The sequence below is a fragment of the Labeo rohita genome, chromosome 5, assembly GCF_022985175.1.
Source record: "Labeo rohita strain BAU-BD-2019 chromosome 5, IGBB_LRoh.1.0, whole genome shotgun sequence".
NCBI lineage: Eukaryota > Metazoa > Chordata > Actinopteri > Cypriniformes > Cyprinidae > Labeo > Labeo rohita.
The window spans coordinates 33,459,328-33,478,456 of NC_066873.1; the positions used below are offsets into that span (position 1 = coordinate 33,459,328).

General features: G+C 37.0%; 1 protein-coding gene across 3 annotated transcripts in view; it reads left to right on the top strand.

The window, feature by feature from the left end:
* sptbn4a (spectrin, beta, non-erythrocytic 4a) overlaps window positions 1-15,237 on the top strand; it is a 35,782-nt gene extending 20,545 nt beyond the window's left edge. For all 3 annotated transcript variants that reach the window (XM_051109647.1, XM_051109649.1, XM_051109646.1), the window contains 13 exons: window positions 412-616; window positions 960-1,205; window positions 1,305-1,439; window positions 3,030-3,274; window positions 3,436-3,574; window positions 4,101-4,185; window positions 4,269-4,459; window positions 5,697-6,664; window positions 8,081-8,141; window positions 9,135-9,388; window positions 10,113-10,283; window positions 11,784-11,826; window positions 11,944-15,237. In XM_051109647.1, coding sequence (XP_050965604.1) covers window positions 412-616; window positions 960-1,205; window positions 1,305-1,439; window positions 3,030-3,274; window positions 3,436-3,574; window positions 4,101-4,185; window positions 4,269-4,459; window positions 5,697-6,664; window positions 8,081-8,141; window positions 9,135-9,388; window positions 10,113-10,283; window positions 11,784-11,826; window positions 11,944-12,309 — 3,109 coding nt within the window. In that variant the 3' untranslated portion in view covers window positions 12,310-15,237. The remainder of the gene's footprint in view (window positions 1-411; window positions 617-959; window positions 1,206-1,304; window positions 1,440-3,029; window positions 3,275-3,435; window positions 3,575-4,100; window positions 4,186-4,268; window positions 4,460-5,696; window positions 6,665-8,080; window positions 8,142-9,134; window positions 9,389-10,112; window positions 10,284-11,783; window positions 11,827-11,943) is intronic.
* The last annotated feature ends 3,892 nt before the right edge of the window (window positions 15,238-19,129 follow it).

Consider the following 19,129-nt stretch of genomic DNA (forward strand, 5'->3'; position numbering starts at 1 on the left):
TGCAGGGTTAGAAAGCTCTCGGATTTCATCAAAAATATCTTAATTTGTGTTCCAAAGATGATGGTTTGGAAGGACATGAGGGTGAGTAATTAATGACAGAATTTTCATTTTTAGGTGAACTATCCCTTGAAGAATCATGTAACAGAGGACAGGTGTAATGGCTTCTGAAACTTCAGCTTTGCAATAACAAAAAATATGTGACATTTAAAAATAGACAAGTTTTTTTATATGTAATATTTTACAATGCCACTGTTTTTACTGTGTTTTTGATCAAATAAATGCAGACTTATTGAGCAAAAGAAACGTCTTTCAAAAATCGAACCCCAAATTTTGAATGTTAGATTTAACTGTTTATAAGAACTGAGTGTAACCAGAATTAATTTATCCACTTTCCATCTCTTTCTCTCTCAGTGAGCAAATCACCAAACAGCAGGCTCATATAGACCGACTATATGTATCTCTAAAAGACCTGGTGGAACAGAGGAAAACAAAGCTGGAGCAGCAATACTGGTTGTATCAGTTGAAGCGAGAGGTGGAGGCACTGGAGAAATGGATCACTGAGAGGGAGGCTGTCGCCAGCTCCACTGAACTCGGCCAGGACCTAGAGCATGTCACGGTATAACCAGTTTACACAAACACTGTCAAGTGTTTTAACTCAGGGATGCAGTATACTGACATCAAGATCGACCCTGTATACTTTATTAAATCACCCTTTTCTTTACTCTGCCACTGAAATAATTTTCCCTTTCTGCTTATGTCACTTAGGCTGGAAATAATGTTAACCAAAAATCAAATAGCTGTTTAGGCTACTGTTAAATGAAAATGATGCAACATTTAATGTTGCAGATAGATAACCAAGTCCTGCGCTATTGTTTTGCAATGCTGAACATTCTGATTTCCTCAAAGCTTCTGTGAGCTCATCTCTGACATGTCGTTTTTGTGCCGTTTAATTTTCCCAGGTTCTGCAAAGCAGCTTTACTCAGTTCTCCACTGAGACACGTGCAGTTGGCCAGAAACAGATGGATTCAGTCAATAAGATGGTGAATGAGATGATTGACTGCAGTCACTCTGATGCTGCCACCATTGCAGAATGGAAAGATGGGCTGAATGAGTCCTGGGCGGATCTTCTGGAGCTCATTGAGACCAGAGCACAGATGCTTGCAGCCTCGTACCAGCTACACAAGTTCTTCACTGACTGTCAGGAGGTATACAAGCACACACACACAGCCATAAAACACGATTTTTAACACATTCACAGTTGATTGCAATATGAGGAATCATCAATGTGTCTCTCTGTTTTGTAGGTGCTGGTCCAGATCGAGGGAAAGATGAGACAACTGCCAGAGGTGAGGTCATGTCAGGTGAGCTCGGCCAACCCTGGTACACTGCAGAGACTCCTGCACTCTTTTGAACACTCCCTGCAGCTGCTGGTCTCACAGGTACGACACACACTAACACACCCACAAAAACACACAAAACAACAACACCTGTTCTGACCAGGTGCAGCAGCCGTGATAAATAAGTGTTTAGGCTGGTTCATCCTCCTGACCCAGCAAGGGGTGCTTCCCATTTCAGTCCCGGAGCACAGTAACACTCAGAAACACAGTTACAGCTATCACACAATGATACTATGGAAACTTGTTTCCACCATTGAATAAAAAAATAATGGTAATTGCAGTTTTTTTTATCTCACAGTTCTGTCTTATCATTGCAAATCTCGAAATTCTGATTTTTCTTTTAGAAATTTAAGTTTACATCTTGCAAGTCTTTTTTTCTCAAAATTCTAAGTTTACATCTGGCAATTTTCATGTTTTTTTCTGAATTATAAGTTTACATCTTGCATTTTTGTTATTTTATTTATGCCATGGAATACAAAAATAAACATAATCGTGACTTTTAATCTCACAATTCAGACATTTCTTCTTCAGTTGCAAGTTTATAACTCTTAATTCTTATTTTTTCCTCAAAACTGCAAGTTTACAGTTGAAGACAAAAGTTTACATAACCCTTGCAGAATCTGCAAAATGTTAATTATTTTACCAAAATAAAAGGGATCATAGAAAATGGATGTTATTTTTTATTTAGTACTGACCTGAATAAGATATCTCACATAAAAGACATTTACATATAGTCCACAAGAGAAAATAATAGTTGAATTTATAAAAATGACCCTGTTCAAAAGTTTACATACACTTGATTCTTAATACTGTGTTGTTACCTGAATGATCCACAGCTGTGTTTTTTTTGTTTGTTTGTTTAGTGATAGTTGTTCATGAGTTATTCAAATTCTTCAGCATTTTTGTGTATTTGAACCCTTTCCAGCAATGACTGTATGATTTTGAGATCCATCTTTTCACACTGAGGACAACTGAGAGACTCATATGCAACTATTACAGAAGGTTCAAATGCTCACTGATGCTTCAGAAGGAAAAACGATGCATCGAACTTATTTTGGCTTCTGGGAAACATGTAAGTATCTTCTGTAGCTTCTGAAGGGCAATACTAAATGGAAAAAAAAAATTAAAGAGAAAAAAAAGTCCTCAGTATGAAAAGATGGATCTCAAAATCATCCAGTCATTGTTGGAAAGGGTTCAAATACACAAAAATGCTGAAAGACCAGTGAATTTGTGGGACCTGAAGGATTGTTCTGAAGAACAGCAGGCAGTTTGACTGTTCAGGACAAACCAAAAGGGACTCATTAACAACTCATTCAGGTAACAACACAGTATTAAGAATGAATAAACTTTTAAACAGGTCATTTCTATAAATTCAACTATTATTTTTTCTTGTGGACTGTATGTTAACGTCTTTTATATGAAATAGGTTATTCAGGTCAGTACTAAATAAAAAAATAACATGCATTTTGTATGATCCCTCTTATTTTGGTAAAATAATTAACATTTTGCAGATTCTGCAAGGTGTATGTAAACTTTTGACGTCAACTGTATGTGACAATATTTTTAGATGCCCCCAAGTGTCAGTAAATAGAGAGTGTAGTAATTTCACCATTGTTCTTACCTTTACTTCAGGTGCGCCAACTGCAAGAAAACGCAGCTCAGCTGCGTGCAATTTATGCTGGAGAGAAGGCAGATGCCATTTTGTCCCGTGAGCAGGAAGTGATGCAGGCCTGGAAAGAGCTCCTTGTTGCATGTGAGGGCAGCCGTGTGCAGGTCACCACAGTAACCGATAAGATCCAGTTCTTTGCTGTGGTGCGGGAACTGAGCATGTGGATGGATGGAATCATGGGACAGATTGGCTCGACTGACGATGCTAGGTACCAGATCAATTATAAAATCATCTGAATCATCCTAAATCTGTAAATGGATTTCAACCAATCACAGTAGACAATGTGCATCAGGATAATTTGTGTGCGTGTTTCTTGTTTGTGTCTGGGCGTGGGCTTTGGTGTTGGGGGGGTGCTTGTGTACGTGTCAGGGACCTCTCTGTGCTAGACGGCATGATGTCCCAACATCAGAATCTGAAGAGTAAGATAGATAACAAGAGCAAGAACTTTGTGCATTGTGTGGAGATGGGAAAGATGCTGCTCGCTGCACGCAACCCCGCAGCTGAAGAGGTAAAATACATACTCAAACACTGAATCCTCTATGTGCACACCTTAAAACGTGCAAACACATACATGTAAATGAAATTAACCCAATAAGCTTGTGAAATATAATGTAATGTAAAAATTTACAGTTAATAAATTGAGAAATTTTAAATAAATTTAAATGACAATTTATATAGACTCGCCTAGTATTTATAAGTGTTTTTAGAGGGTAGAAGAATGCTGGATTTGTCAATGATTAAAGTTTACAGTTCTCATGTCTAGTGTCTCCATTCTAGTGTCATTGATCATTCAGAAATCATTCTAATTTGCTGAGTTGTTTTTGTGCAAAAGATTCGTTGATGAACAAAAATTTCTAAAGAACAGATTGTGAAATAGAAATCTTTTGTAACTTTATAAATGTCTTTACTTTTAATATAATGTGTCCTTACTAAATAAAAGTATTGAAAGTACTTTTGCATTGAATACACTTTTGAACATGGATCATTTGCCATCAGTGTTTTGCTCACAAATGATTACATACCCTCTGATCCAGGTAAAGGAAAAGCTGGAGTATATCATGGCAAAGCAGAAAGAACTGAATGAGCGATGGGAGCAGCACTGGGAGAAGCTTCAGCAAGGTCAGTGATGACATTGTTGTAACGTCATTGTTAAAGGTCTGCCAAATCTGATCCTTCCTACAAGCTTTATTTCTGCTCTCCAGCCCAGCAGAGGCTGCAGTCTACCCAGCCGGGATCGGTGGAGCAATCCTGGCTCTCAATCAAGGAACCAATCACTCCAAATACCCGAGAGGCAGGAGGCGGGACTGACGAGGTGGAGGAGCTGATTCGCCGCCATGAAGCGTTCCGGAAGGCCGCGTCCACGTGGAAAGATCATTTCAGCTCGTTACGACAGGTCATTATGGAAACACTGTACTGAAGCACTGAAAAGGGTCTGAAGAAACGAAATGATGATGTCATACTGCAGAGTATCCCCAGATATATGTGAAGTGCCACTACCGAACACCTTTTTTTTTCTGCAATTAAGCACACTTTTTTGGGAGTTATTCAATAACAGTTAGTTTTCATATGTGTACAACTGTTCAGAACTGTGCTAGCTAACCATGTCCTGATTAGCATCTTTGAGCTAGCTTTAAAAATATCTAAAATTGTCACTACCGAAACAGTCACTACCAAACCATGTCATCGTTTCAGTAGTGACAAAAGGGAACACATAATCCTCATATTTGACGGAAATAAACAGAATTTTAGTACAGTTATGCATTTTTTTTGTGTATTTTAGTATGTTTTAGTAGTGTTTTAGTATGTGAGTTAAAATTCTGTAATGTGATGTGGTCACTACCAAAGTTAATATCGTTAATATCGAAAATGTGCAGTCACTGCCGAAACATGGGATGTTTTGTCAAAAATAAAGTATACTGACTTATCAGCTAAGATGTTATGATAGTGTTTGTTTTGGATGTATATTCAAACTAATGAACACTTAACTTTGAAATCAGTATGATCAACTTTTTGCCCTTTACAAAGAAAAATGTATTCAAAATACAATAAATCTTGTAAATTATGCTTGAAATATTGTTTAAAATGTAATTATTAATTTACCTTTGAAAAATGTTAATAAAACAGCAAATCTTAAAATCTTAATATAACCTTTCTAATTAAATTATTATTACTGTGTTTTGGTAGTGCAAATTTAGGGAGAGGACAAATATTCCAAAACTTTCTGAAAAAACAATATGAGAATTAACTGCACAATTACTAGAAATGTGTACCTTGGATATTATACAATTTGCATACACACACATTTTTTGGAAAAGGACTGAAAAAAAAAGACTGGAAAGAAGATTTTTTCAAGCTATTTCCAACTCTGACTTTGGACCAATTCTGTAGAATGGCCCAACTAATTAAAATCAAAAAGAAAAATTGCCTAGGCCAACATATTCAAACATTTGTGTTTGATTTGTGATTGATTTAACATGTTTTAGACCACCAGATATAAATATGCCTTAAACACACAATTTCTGGAGGTTTACTATAAAACACGTTTCCTGGGGCTGTTTCAGTAATATAACACTTATTGCCCATAATGTCTCTAACTCATTATCTCCATTGTCTCTGTCCTCAATCTGCAGGCAGAGAAGATGAAGGAGGAACTGAACAAGCCACCTTCTACCTCCTCTCTCCTCAGCAGGCAGATGTTCCCTCTCTCCTGTCTCGTGCCCAGCTCTTCTTCTTCATCTTCGTCCTCCTCTCTCTTCCGTAACCCTCTTCAGGACTCACTTCTGGAGTCCAAGCCCGGGCCGGACCTCATGCAAGCCACAGAACACACAATGGCGAACACACTCGCTCAACGGCTCGGGTCCACCCTGAACCCCTACACGCCCATCATGAATGGCTCCTCCTACCACGGGCTAAACCAGCCATCAGGGGTCGTGGTGGAGAGTGTTGCATACCATGGGCTAAAACAACAGGGTCTTTCAGGGTTGGATAATTCCAGCTATCAGGGGTTAAACCAACAAGTTGGTGTCTTGGGGGTAAACAGCTCCAGCTACACTGGACTAAACCAACAGGGTGTTTTAGGAGAAGACAGCTCCAGCTACCACAGCCTGAACCATTTAGGTGCTGTGGGGGTAGCGGTAGAGCCCAAAATGGGATATGCTTGGCAGCACCTGAAAGCGGACTGCTTTCAGCCTAAAATCAACCACATTCACAAAGCTGTTCCACCTTTACTGGAGGCGCACCGAGCGCAGCTCGCCGGTGGAGGACCAAACATGCCAGCTCCTCCGATGGGCCTGGACCCCTCCCTAGAGATGATCCACAGTCGTTTACAGAGAGACCCCCGTGGGAGCCGATCTGACCCGCAGATGGATCACTTGCGGCGGGAGAGAGAGTACCGGCTTGGCCGTCAGACCTCCAGCGAGCAGGAGATCCAGGCACGACTTAACGAGCTCCCGCTGATCGTTAGGCAGGAACGCTACCGTCGAAGAATGGAGAGACAGTCGTCCAGTGAGCAGGAGGGCAGCGGTAGGCAGAGAGTACAGAAACATGACTCCAGTGATGCAGAATCTGGGAAAGAGCCATCTGACAAGAGACCATCCGGGTGAGTATTTCTGTACATGTGTTTGCTTGGCTGTATTTTAGGAACAAAACCTCCTTTCTGAGATGCCTTAGAGGTAAAAATAATTGATAAATTAGGTAAAAACCCAAAATGTTTGCTATTAGGGGTGCATTTAGGGTTTGGGTAAGTGTTAAAGATCCACTAAAGGAGAGTAAAACCTGAAATAAACCAACATTTGCAATGAAGCTTAATAAATATTGAACATAATGAAATGGACATAATGGACAGTGTTGTTATTGTTAACTAAAATGGTAACACTTTACAATAAGGTTTCACTTCACACTTCACACTTCAATTTCATTTGTTAACATTAACTATATTAGTTACCATAAAGAATAATTATATAGAATTTATTCATGTTAGTTAATATTAAGTTCATAACTTACTAATACATTATTAAAATATAAAGTTGTATCTGTTAACATTAGTTTAGTTAATGTACTGTGAATTAACATGAACATGAACATTTTTATGAACTAAAATTAAAAAAGATGGTAACACTACAATAAAGTTGAATGAACAATACATCTACAGCATTTATTAATCTTACTTAATGTGAATAAACTAATGAATATTTAAAATCACAAGTTATGTTTGTTAACATTAGTTAATGCACTGTAAACTAACATGAACAACGAAAGACTGTATTTTTATTAACTAACACTAACAAAGATTAATAGATATTGTAATAAACGTATTGTTGATTGTTTGTTCATTTTAGTTAATATATTAACTAGTGTTAACAAATTAAACCTTATTGTAAAATGTTACCAAAAGATTAATAAATGCTGTAGAAATATATTTTTTATTGTTAGTTCATGTTAGTTAATGCATTAACTAAAGTAAAAAAATTAGACCTTATTGTAAAGTGTTATCACTAAAACTTTTAACTAAAAGTGTTGCTGTTGTTAATTTTAAATTATAAAATATGATTTTCATTAATTGAAATAAAGCTGGAATAAAATAAAAATAAAAATGTAAGATTTAAAATCTAAACAAAAATTAGAGTAGTTTCTGTATCAGCCTACTGAAATAAAATAAGCTTAAGTGCTTAACTTACTAAAAATACCACTTTATATTTTTATAAAAAATATTTTAAAAAATATTTTTATAAAGCTAAAGCTATTTAGCTTAATAAAAATAAAGCTACAAATTACAAATTAAAAACTGAAAATATAGAAGCAGAACCTAATTAAACATATTAAAGATAGTATATAAATAATAATTAAGATTTTAGTAAGTTAAGTTTTGAGTATAGAACATATAAATAGCCCAATATAAAAACAGAAGTCAAAGTCCCTGCCATGATAAAATAACAACTGTGTGTGTGTGTGTGTGTTCTTATTTGTATATGGGTATATAACTTAGTTGGCTTTCTCATCTTTTTTGTTTTTTTAGGGAGAAGCGTTCCACTATGGCTGAGATTGTTGAGCAAGTGCAGGAGAGAGAAGCTTGCCATGTATGTGGCGTGTCTGTATTGGAATTTAATATCTGTCATAGATTCAATCACATCATGCATCATATTCTTCCTTACCATTTGAATGCATCATCTACACAATTAGTAATACTCTACCGTTCAAACGTTTGGGGTCAGTATGATTTTTTTTTAATGGTTTTGAATGAATTGAACTTTTTTTATGCTCGCTGAGGTTGCATTTATTTGATCAAAAATACAGTAAAAACAGTAATATTGTGAAATTATTTCAATTCAAAATAAAAAGAAAACTTTTTTCTATTTAAAAATTCCAGTCTTCAGTGTCACATGATCCTTCAGAAGTCATTCTAATATTCTGATTTAGTGCTCAAGAAAATTCAAACGAGCAGCATTTATTTGAAATATATTTTTTCTAACAAGGTAAGATCTTAACTGTTTCCTTTTTTAAATAAAGTTATCATTTTCAGTAGAAAATAGAATCTTAATGACCCCAAACCTTTAAGCAGTAGTGTGTGAGAGACTCTTTTTGCAGAAAATCAGCCCTCACACCGCTGATTTAAAGGTTGAGGATTTTTCTAGCATTTGTGTCATCTAAAGAGAAATAAGAGTAGACTTACTGCAGGTACAGTGCCTCTGGAGTACCTTGGTTCAGTGTCTTGCTCAAGGGCACAATAGTGATAGAGCAGAATTGTGATCTCAGTAATTCTCCACTTTCTGGGTCACCTTGCATCCTCTGAAACTTGGGACTGATCCCCAAACATTTTAGTCAGCAGCTCAGACTCTTAAGTATCTCTATACATTTTATTGTCAAGGTAAGACTGATCTTATGCAAACTTTGACTTTGCTATATGCAGATACAAATGGAGGTGTGGTACAGTATTTATATATATTTAATTAGAGATGGAAGATACCTAATTTCCATATACACCCATTTTGTACTTTTTTTTATAGGTCACTTTTTAGTTTTTCATATAATAAATATTTCCGCATCATACGTTCACAACGAATATTTTTCAGGCGAGGGGAGAGGTGTACAGACCACCCAGCAGCCTCTCTGCACCAGTGAGCCGCCTGGATCGCCCTCGAGCTCGAGACCGCCCCAAACCACGACGAAGACCTCGTCCAAAAGAGCCCGAGGAGCCACGGAGGTCCCGTTCTGCACCTGCTCAGAGCGTCCCATTCACACCTCAGCCTCCTACCCACACCGTCAATCATGAAGGATTCCTGTACAGGAAACACGAAGAGGAGGGGAAAGAGAGAAGCCCAAACAGGTGTGTTTCTTACTGGCTGCTAATAGCTAGTAACTGACTACAATGCCCTGACATGATCTCCATTCACTTTTTTCCCCCGTGATCACTATAATCTTATTATGAATCAAAATGCTTTTTGTTGCTATGCTAATACGCTAGAAATCCTGTTACCAAGCTAATAGCTAATTATGCTAACGTTATCCACAAATAACACAGTGTTCAGAATAGCTTGCACTGCTAGATAATATACAGATACAGTATGCAACCATAAATTACATCCATTTTTGTATATTAATCTGTTGCTGCATGACCTACCCTGACATTTTGCAAGCTAAAGAAAGATTACATTCTGGTAAATCATGTACATCATGGTAAATAGCATGGTGAATAACCACTGAGTAAGCGCTAATTGAGTTTTGTGTATTTTGAGTGATCTGAATCATTGCATACTGAGTTTATACTACATCCAGTATAGGGTTAGGGTTGCATAAAGCATACTGAGATTCATCATTCAAATGTAATATGAATAGGGAAAGATCTAATATTCAAGATTGTGGGGAAAAAATGAATCTGCCATTTAAAACCCATATTTGTGATCAACTACTGTTTTGAATGCTAGTCAGTGGCCAAATAGTGCATTAGAAATGCTGTTCTTAGTGTGTTTGTTTGCTAATAGCAATACCAAAAGCCTTGGTGAGGCCTACTAACTCACAAACTTATTTCTAAATTTCTACACCCCTTGCAGCAAGTCGTGGGTAAATTTGTTCTGCGTGCTCAAACAAGGGGAGATTGGTTTCTATAAGGATGCACGACACAAAACCACACCCTACAACGATGAGCCACTTCTCAACTTGGCCATCTGTGAATTTGACACTACCAACGGATATAAAAAGAAGAAGAATGTCTTCATTCTCAGGTAAAATGAACTTTAATGGCTAATGTCTACCAATTAAAAAAATAAATACAATGACAAATAACCACACCAGAGTGAAGAGTGTAGAGTCCATTAAAATCCCTGTGGTTTTTGCAGTTTTTGTGTTGATTTATTTCCTTTTGAAACAGTAGATATAGGGTGGGACATATTTCTTTTATTGTTTTTTTAAAATAAATTAATGCTTCAATTCAGCGTTAAATTGACTGAATGTGACAGAAATCTTTGTAACATTGCTACTTTGTAACATTGTAACATTTCAAATAACTGCCTTTTTTAAGACTTGATTCATCAAAAAATCTTGAAAAAATGCATGTTTCCACAAAAATATTAAAGGATTAGTTCACTCCTGAATTAAAATTTCCTAATAATTTACTCATTCCCATGTCATCCAAGATGTTCATGTCTTTCTTTCTTCAGTCGAAAAGAAATTAAGTTTTCTGAGAAAACATTCCTTTCTTATATCACTTCAGTAGTGATAAATGGGTCACTAATAGATCCAAATTGCTGTTTCAGTGCAGCTTCAAAGGGCTCTACATGATCCCAGCCGAGGAATAAGGGTCTTGTCTAGCAAAACGATTGGTCATTTTCTAAAAAAAAAAAATATATATACAAATTTACACACTTTTTAACCACAAATGCTCATCTTGCAATAACTCTGCAATGCACATATGACTTGACGCTTTACGTAATCGCATTGGAAAAGTCAGGTGTGGTTAGATCAGGGGTGTCAAACTCAGTTCCTGGAGGGCCGCAGCCCTGCAGAATTTTGTTCCAACCTTGCTTCAACACACATGCAGTTTTTAATTAAGCCTGAAGGACTTGATTAGTGGGATCAAGTGTGTTTAATTAGGGTTGCATCTAAACTCTGTAGGGCTGCGGCCCTCCAGGACTGGAGTTTGACACCCCTGGGTTAGATCTTTGTCTGTATAGTTCAAAAAGGTAGGGTAGGGCCATAAACTCCATCTCATCTTCTCCTCCAACTTTAAAATCACCAAACATCGCTGTTTTACCAGATTTTTGTAAAGGCCGTTTGACTTTTTTTCTTTTTTTTTTGCGCGCGTGTTTGCTTTGTAAACACTGGGTTGGTACTTCCGTCTGCGTCACATGTGACCTTTCCAATGTGACTATGTAATGCATGAAATCATAGACACAGAGCTAGTGCAAAACGAGCATTTGTGGTTAAAAAGTAGATTTATTTATTTTTTTTAGAAAATGACCGATCGTTTCGCTAGATAAGACCCTTATTCCTCAGCTGGGATCGTGTAGAGCCCTTTGAAGCTGCAGTGAAACTGCAGTTTGGACCTTCAACCCACTGAGCCCTATTGAAGTTCACAATATGATGAAAAATCTATCACAGAAATAAATTGCATTTTAAAATATGTAACTGCAGTGTACTCTGTCAAAGCCACAAACACTTAATTCTGTATGATCCTCCTATAACACTTTTTATTTATATATTCATGTGTTTCTAATGTTTTTTAGGACCACTGCTGAAGGGGACTACATCTTCCTGGCTAAGGATGAGGTATGACAGACAAAGCCCCACCTGAGTGAAAAATAAATCGAAGTTGATCAAAAATGGTAAATATTCTGCCTATTGTGGCCTTATCACAAGTGTGTGTGTGTTTGTTTTCTCTTACAGGAGGATCTGAAAGGTTGGGTCAACAGCATCAACGGCAGCCTGAAGGAGATCGAGGAAATTGCCAAGTGGGAGAAAGCCACAAACTCCTCCACCGACCCCGACAAATCAGAGCGCAAGGAGCGTTCTGAAGGGGCGGAGCCATCCGAGGGGGCAGAGAGATCAGAGAGGTCAGAGAAGTCTGAGCGTTCAGACCGATCAGATAAAATAGAGGCATCGGACAAAAGCTCAGAAAAGAGGGACACATCCGAGAAGGAGAAAGGAGATAGAGGTGAAAGAGGAGAGAGGGGAGAACGAAGGGAGAGAGAGAGGGGTGAACGAGGAGACCGGGGCTCCAGGGGTTCCAGCACTTCGGGAAAAAGCAAATGACTCATCTCTCGACACCTTTATTTACTCATCCATCCCTTCATCCTTCCAGAGAGAAGACAGGACTTGCATTTCTCTGTCTCTGTCGCTCTGTTTGTCCTGACAGCCTGATTTCAGGACAGACGTAATTGTCCCTTGAATGTGTCGATGTGTGTCTGTGTGCGTGTGCCAATGTGTCGAAGAGAACGTCTGTGAAAGCATATGAAATGAACAGTATATGAACGTGTATCCCAGCATCAGAGGGCCAGTTCAGCCGCCCTGCTCGATTCTCACAGAAAAGGCACTTTAGATTATTGAGGATGACTATAGCCCTTAATATTTTAGAAGCGTTTTCTTGAAGCAATATACCGTACGTAGTAACCGAATCTGCTTGTTTTAGCCGCTCTGCTCTTCCAAGCGAGTGCGAGAGAGAGAGAAAGTGACAGAGAGAAGTCCTTCGGAGAGAAACCTGGCGCGGCAGTAGGGACAGTGTTCCTCCTGATTGACATCCTTACACAGCCCCACACATGCATACGCACACGCACAGTGCATCATGGGAAAATGTTTGGTATGGAACACCATTCTCTCACCCGAGGCCGTACACGTCTTCCGCCTGCTGCTTGTAGTAATGGTTTTAATCATGCGAGACGCTTCACAGTACTGTGGTGAGCGCGATTCAGTCCCAGTTACACTCGATGAAGAGTCTCGATCACAATACGTGAATATAATGTGGCAGTGTGTGTGTGTGTGTGTGTGAATACAACTCCATCCAGAAGGAGATCAAATGTACTATGTATAATCTCATTGATCGTATTTATTAGGTTATCACGATACAAATTTAAAGTGCAAGGTTAATCTTCTCTGAACTAAGAGGAAGTACGATCAAACACCCCCGTACGTGTACAAATATGCTGCTTTTTAATCATCTCTGCCCCCTTACATCACTCTCTGATTGTAAAATGATTAGTACACATAAAATAGGGTGTTTGTGACTTTGTCATGCTATAAAGAAAAAGATTGTATATATATATATTTGTATATATACTAGTAAACGAGATTTACTTCTATGAGCTGCAGCGTCTAATTACAAAAAAAAATATCATTTTTAACAACGTATGAAAATGTAACAAGTTTAAAAGAGTTGTTTAAAGTGCCCCTGGCTGAATTTAGACAGTAAACATGCGCGTTAGCCGCCTTTCCCGGGATCTCTTATATACGGAAACGCAACTTTTACTGTTTACGGTTTGTTTTTCTTTTTCTTTTTTTTTTTTTTTTGGCCAGGGCAAAAGATCAGGATCCTTGTAAAAAAGAAATCACCATTAAAACCCTCATCAGAGACTGTTTTGTGTTTAATTTAGATGTTAAGAGAACTGTCTCTGGACAGCTGTTGCAATTCCTATGACAAAGACAATGATTTTCCCTGTTGAAAGAGTTAAAAGTGCAAATCATATTTACACAGATATAATACAAATAAAAATATCAGAGTAAACCCGAATCATTTAATCATCAAAAAATAAATAAATAAAAACAATAATAATTCAATCAGTCTGTTTTTAAGATTTTTTTTCCAGTTATTTGTACTGCTGATCCTATGGCTTTAATTTACATTGTAAATCAGACTGGTGAGGTCAAGTTTTTCCTATCTAGCTCTGTTTTCAACGCACAAACTTGCACAACTGCAAAATCATACTAAATTACTAAATTACACCGATTACACCGTGTGGAAACTAGTCCTTACCTAAATCTGTGAATAATCACATGTGTAATAATCCAGTAATATTAGGACTCATCTAATGTGTTACTTTTTTCTCACTGTGGGTGCCTTATGAATGCATGTAATAAGGAGATGTGGGCACCGCCTCCATTTTTCTATTCAGTATGTTCAGATTAAAACACTCATTTACAGATTATATTATTTTTTATGACAAAAAACATTGCTTGACCCGATCAGCTCCAGTAAAACAGGCAATATTGATCTGATTGTGTGCGCTTGCTTTCAGAAATAGTGTCACAGAACATGTGACAGAAAACAGTCACACCCTTCAGTCAGGCTTGGAGTCAAATCTGCTACTGATTGGATGTGTCTTTGATCATTGTCATAGAAACTGCAGAACTAGAGACTAAACTTGTTTTGCACTGTGTATCTGTGTCTGATAAATGTGACTGAGGGTGAATGAATGTTATCAAATTGCTGCTGTGTATGTCTCTGTCTTACCTTTGCTGAAGCAACCTCGCTCCTAACCAACTATGATTTGATTTGGACTTATTTTACTTAACGTTTTGACTCTTCTACATATCCAACGTTTGTTTCAGTGACCTTGACTATGGTCTGCCTGCAAAAAGCACAATTTTTCCCTGAACAACAATCTGGAGTATTGAAAAGACCATGATCCCTGCATTTCTTAAAGCTGCCACATGAGGTCAGTGTTGCAAAGGCTTTGCAGTGCTAAAATAATTTACCCTTTTTTTAAACCCGGAAATGTTGACCAACAGGGTCACTACAACAACATATTTGTCTGTGTTTTTTAGACCATGTGGTCAGTTTTTGCTTTGTTAATCCTTGCTTTGTTTCCAGCTTGACCTCACCAGTAAGTATTTCTATTTTATTTCATTACTGAAGGAATGGAGAAAAAAGCCCTAAAATACATGGAGTGTGTGGGTTGCCCTCCTTTATTGAAGTCAGTTGTTTCACACATGAAATTAAAGAAAAACACTATTAAGTTGCATGAAAGAGAATATAGAGGTGATTTCTATGCAACAGCTGTGCATGTTTATCAAAAGGGTTTCAATCTTCAGCAAAGCACTGAGATGATGGATGATGATGATGATGATTGATGATGATGGAGATGGAGAAATGAGTGGAATGAGCAGATCACTTGTATAGCTGAAATGAGACATTAAATCATTTATGTACTGATATCTGCACTAATTCATAAATACAGGTTGTATATATCAGTGTGCTGTGGAGTTTTGATTTTGGTGACTCTTTGCATCTGCAGGTGTGTTAAACTGTTTATTTAATCTTAAAAATTGCACTGTTTGAACATATTATTCATTCACTAATGAATAACTTCCAGTCTACTTTTAAAGTACCTTTATATTTAAATACTACTAATAAAAACCATTCACAGATTATATAAACTTTTTTAAGAAACGTCTTTAAAAGACATGACTATGACATATGTGATCCTGGACCACAAACCCAGTCTTAAGTTGCTGGGGTATATTTGTAGCAATAGCCAAAAATACATTGTATGGGTCAAAATTATTGATTTTTGTTTTATGCCAAAAATCATTAGGATATTAAGTAAAGATCATGTTCCATTAAGATATATTGTAAAATTCCTACTGTAAATATATCAAAACTTAATTTTTGATTAGTAATGTGCAATGTTAAGAACTTTATTTCAACAACTTTTAATGTGATTTTCTCAATATTTTGATTTTTTGCACCCTCAGATTCCCAGTGTTCAAATAGTTGTATGTCGTCCAATTATTGTTCTATCATAGCAAACCATATATCAATGGAAAGCTTATTTATTCAGCTTTCAGATGCTGTATAAATGTCAATTTGGAAAAACTGACCCTTATGACTGGTTTTGTGGTCTAGGGTCACATATAGGCCCGTAGATGTGTCTCAGGGTTGCCAGGTTTTCTGGGGGGGTAAAATACACGTTGTTTGGTCGGGTTCCCCTGGTACAGTTCGCATTCCAGGGGCTAAATATTACGTTACTGGGGTCGCTTCAACCCGCGGCAACAGTGTTTAAGTGTCCCAATTCCGCGGGAAAATCGCGGACTTGGCAACTCTGATGTGTCGATTAAAGAGAGCACGTCTCCAAGTCACTTTTTAAAAGATTAACAGCTAACATTTAGCAACAGTATAACATGTTTTAAAATCTCTACAGTCAATCTGTGGTTTTCTAGAGGCGTCTAATAGTTTTGTGCTTACTTAAGGCTATTCAGAGGGACTTCGGGTCCATTTTTACCGTTGATAAAGGTTTTGAGACACCTACCAAAAGATGGCGCCACCTTCCTCAAGAGATTTTAACAGTACAGTTGCTCAGACTTACTACTACTATTCGTTATTTTTAACAAAATTTCTTTTCTTTTACCATATACAAGTTAATCTAAGTTTGCAAGCATCTACAAAACGTATAGACCAATTTCGAGTAGACGTCACAGTGACGTCATTTGCAGCGGTTGCAGAAAAACACTGGTAGCAAGTGGAGGTAAACGGGTAAACTCCATGGAATAAGAGAAAAATATATATTTTTGTGCCTTTTGATGTCAAAATCGAAATGCAAATAATTTTTATACAATACTGTAGTCATAGACGCCATTTGAAGCTAAACGCAGACGTTTAAACGGGCATACTATGGATGAAAACCGCTGATTACTCTACTTTTAAAGCATAAATTTGATTTAAACAATAGGTCCACATAATATTCACATATGCTGTTCATAGGGGATGTACTGTAGCCCTGCAGTTACTGCATTAAATATTATTTAAACCTATTACTATTAACCTTTTAACATAACACTTTTTTTATCTCACAAGTCAGATTTTTGTTTCTCACAAATGCAGGTTTATATCTCCTAATTCGGACTTAATAACTTGATTTAAACAAAACTACTGAGTTTGTTAATTCTGAGGGAAAAAGCAGTAGTGTGGGATATAAACTCTGAGGCGAGGGGAAAAGAGAGAATGGCGAGTTGTTTTTCCTCTAGAGTTGTGGGATATAATCTCGGAATTGCGAAAACAAAGTCAGAATTTTGAAATATAAAATCAAATGTACCTTTTTTATTCTTTTATTCTATTGCTCCATAGACTGCCACTTGAACCGCCCATAAAAAACGTCATCCCTGTTTCGGGTCTGTAAGTCTAACCCACTATCTAACGTCAGTTTCGTTGAATAACTGGGTGACAAGCTGTTGTAATATGCGAATAACATTTTGAAAATGACATCTAATCAATATAATCTATACTCTTTTTAAATCTAAGTATATTGTGCCGTATCCTTGTAATTCTCTAGCTGTAAAGGCGATCTCTCCGGGTTTTCTGCAACCATGCTGCGCGCGCATCCCGAATGTTTACAAACAGATAATTGGTGTATTTGCATGGGCATTTTCGGTTTCCATTTGAGCAATTGATTTATCATTTGATCATTTGATTCATCACTACAGCACTGAATTATAGATTTAATTATGACAGGTTTATACTGGGTTGATGCTTCCCCGAATGAGGAACTTAAATCACATTTGAGCATTTTATTTCTCATTTGAGAAGCCATTTTAAGAGTTTGATTTATTATTTGGTAATTTGAGCATTTGATTTGAGCAGTTATTTTGAGAGTTTGATTTATTATTTAATCTTTTAAGGCATTTGGATTTTCATTTTAATTTTGTTAGGAAAAAAAACTTCAATACTACTGTATTAGCCAGCTCACAACTTGGTCAGCTGATTCTGAATTCTTCTGACAGGCCAGTAATCCTGTATCCTCACAAAACAGATAGTCCATGGTGAGCATGTCCTGTTGACACATTTGCTGCTGTCTGGAAGCGTTTTCTTGGGGTCATGTGTGATGAAGCACCACTAGAACAGTCAGTTTAGTTTCTGTTCAACGACATAAACATTTAACATCTCATATTGAGCCAGAGTGTGAATATGAAAACTATATTTAAACTTGTGATGATGATGATAATCAAACCTCCTGTATATTGACTGAAAATGTTCAGTGCTGCATCAATGTCAGTTCCAATATGAGAAACAATAGGACAGAAAATCAAAACGAAGTCACTCTCGTCCACTGTGCGAACTTCCCTCAGATCCTCAATTTGGGTTTGCAGAGTACTAATAATGTGTTTGTGGTCTTCAAAATGGTGAAGACTTTTATCCCCCTTGGAAAATAAATTATAATGGAATACGTACAAATATGATTTTTCTAAAAATGGATGATTATGATAATCAGAATAGAATTATTTTTGTTCCTTTTACATCTAGTTCATGCCCGCAAAAAGCACAATTTGTCCCTGAACAACAATCTGGAGTATAGAAAAGACCATGAGGTCTGCCACATGAGGTCAGTGTTGCAAAGGCATTACAGTGATAAAAATTTGTTATTTGAACTCTTCAATTGACCCTTTTTTAAACCCAGAAATGTTGACCAACAGGGTCACTACAACATATTTGTCTGTGATTTTTAGACCATGTGGTCAGTTTTTGCTTTGTTAAGCCATGCTTTTTTTCTCTCCAGCTTTACCTCACCGGTATTTATATTTACAACAGTGGCGGTTCTAGACAAATTTTACTAGGGGAGCCAAGAAGGGGCCAGTGTTTAACCAGAGGGGCACATTAAAAAATGACAACAAATGATATTTAAAGATTATAAACTTTATTTTACTTTAAAATCATACAAACATTTATTATGTACAAGAGTGAGTGCAGGTGCAAAAGAGGTAGGGCCATAAAAAAAAAATGATAAATACAGTACAGTGTACAAATACAGTGTGTCAATTCAATTGAACAAAAACTCCAGCGTGAACAAAACTCTACGCTACGTCCCTTCCTCGTTTCATGATAACTATTAGAAGAAGAAGAAATTTAGGGGCATACATTGCCTTTCGTTTTCTAACCATCCCTCCCTACAAATCTATTTGTTATCGCAATGCAACAGCCAAGACAGATGAAGTTACGTGGTTAACATCACAACATTGTGTAGACCTAGCAAGGATACGGACATTTTTTTATTCGCTTCTGCTTTGAAATGTTTGCTTAGATATGTTTTTCTGATTTTCTATGAAGTTTTGGTAACACTTTATAATAAGGTTCGTTAGTTAACTACAT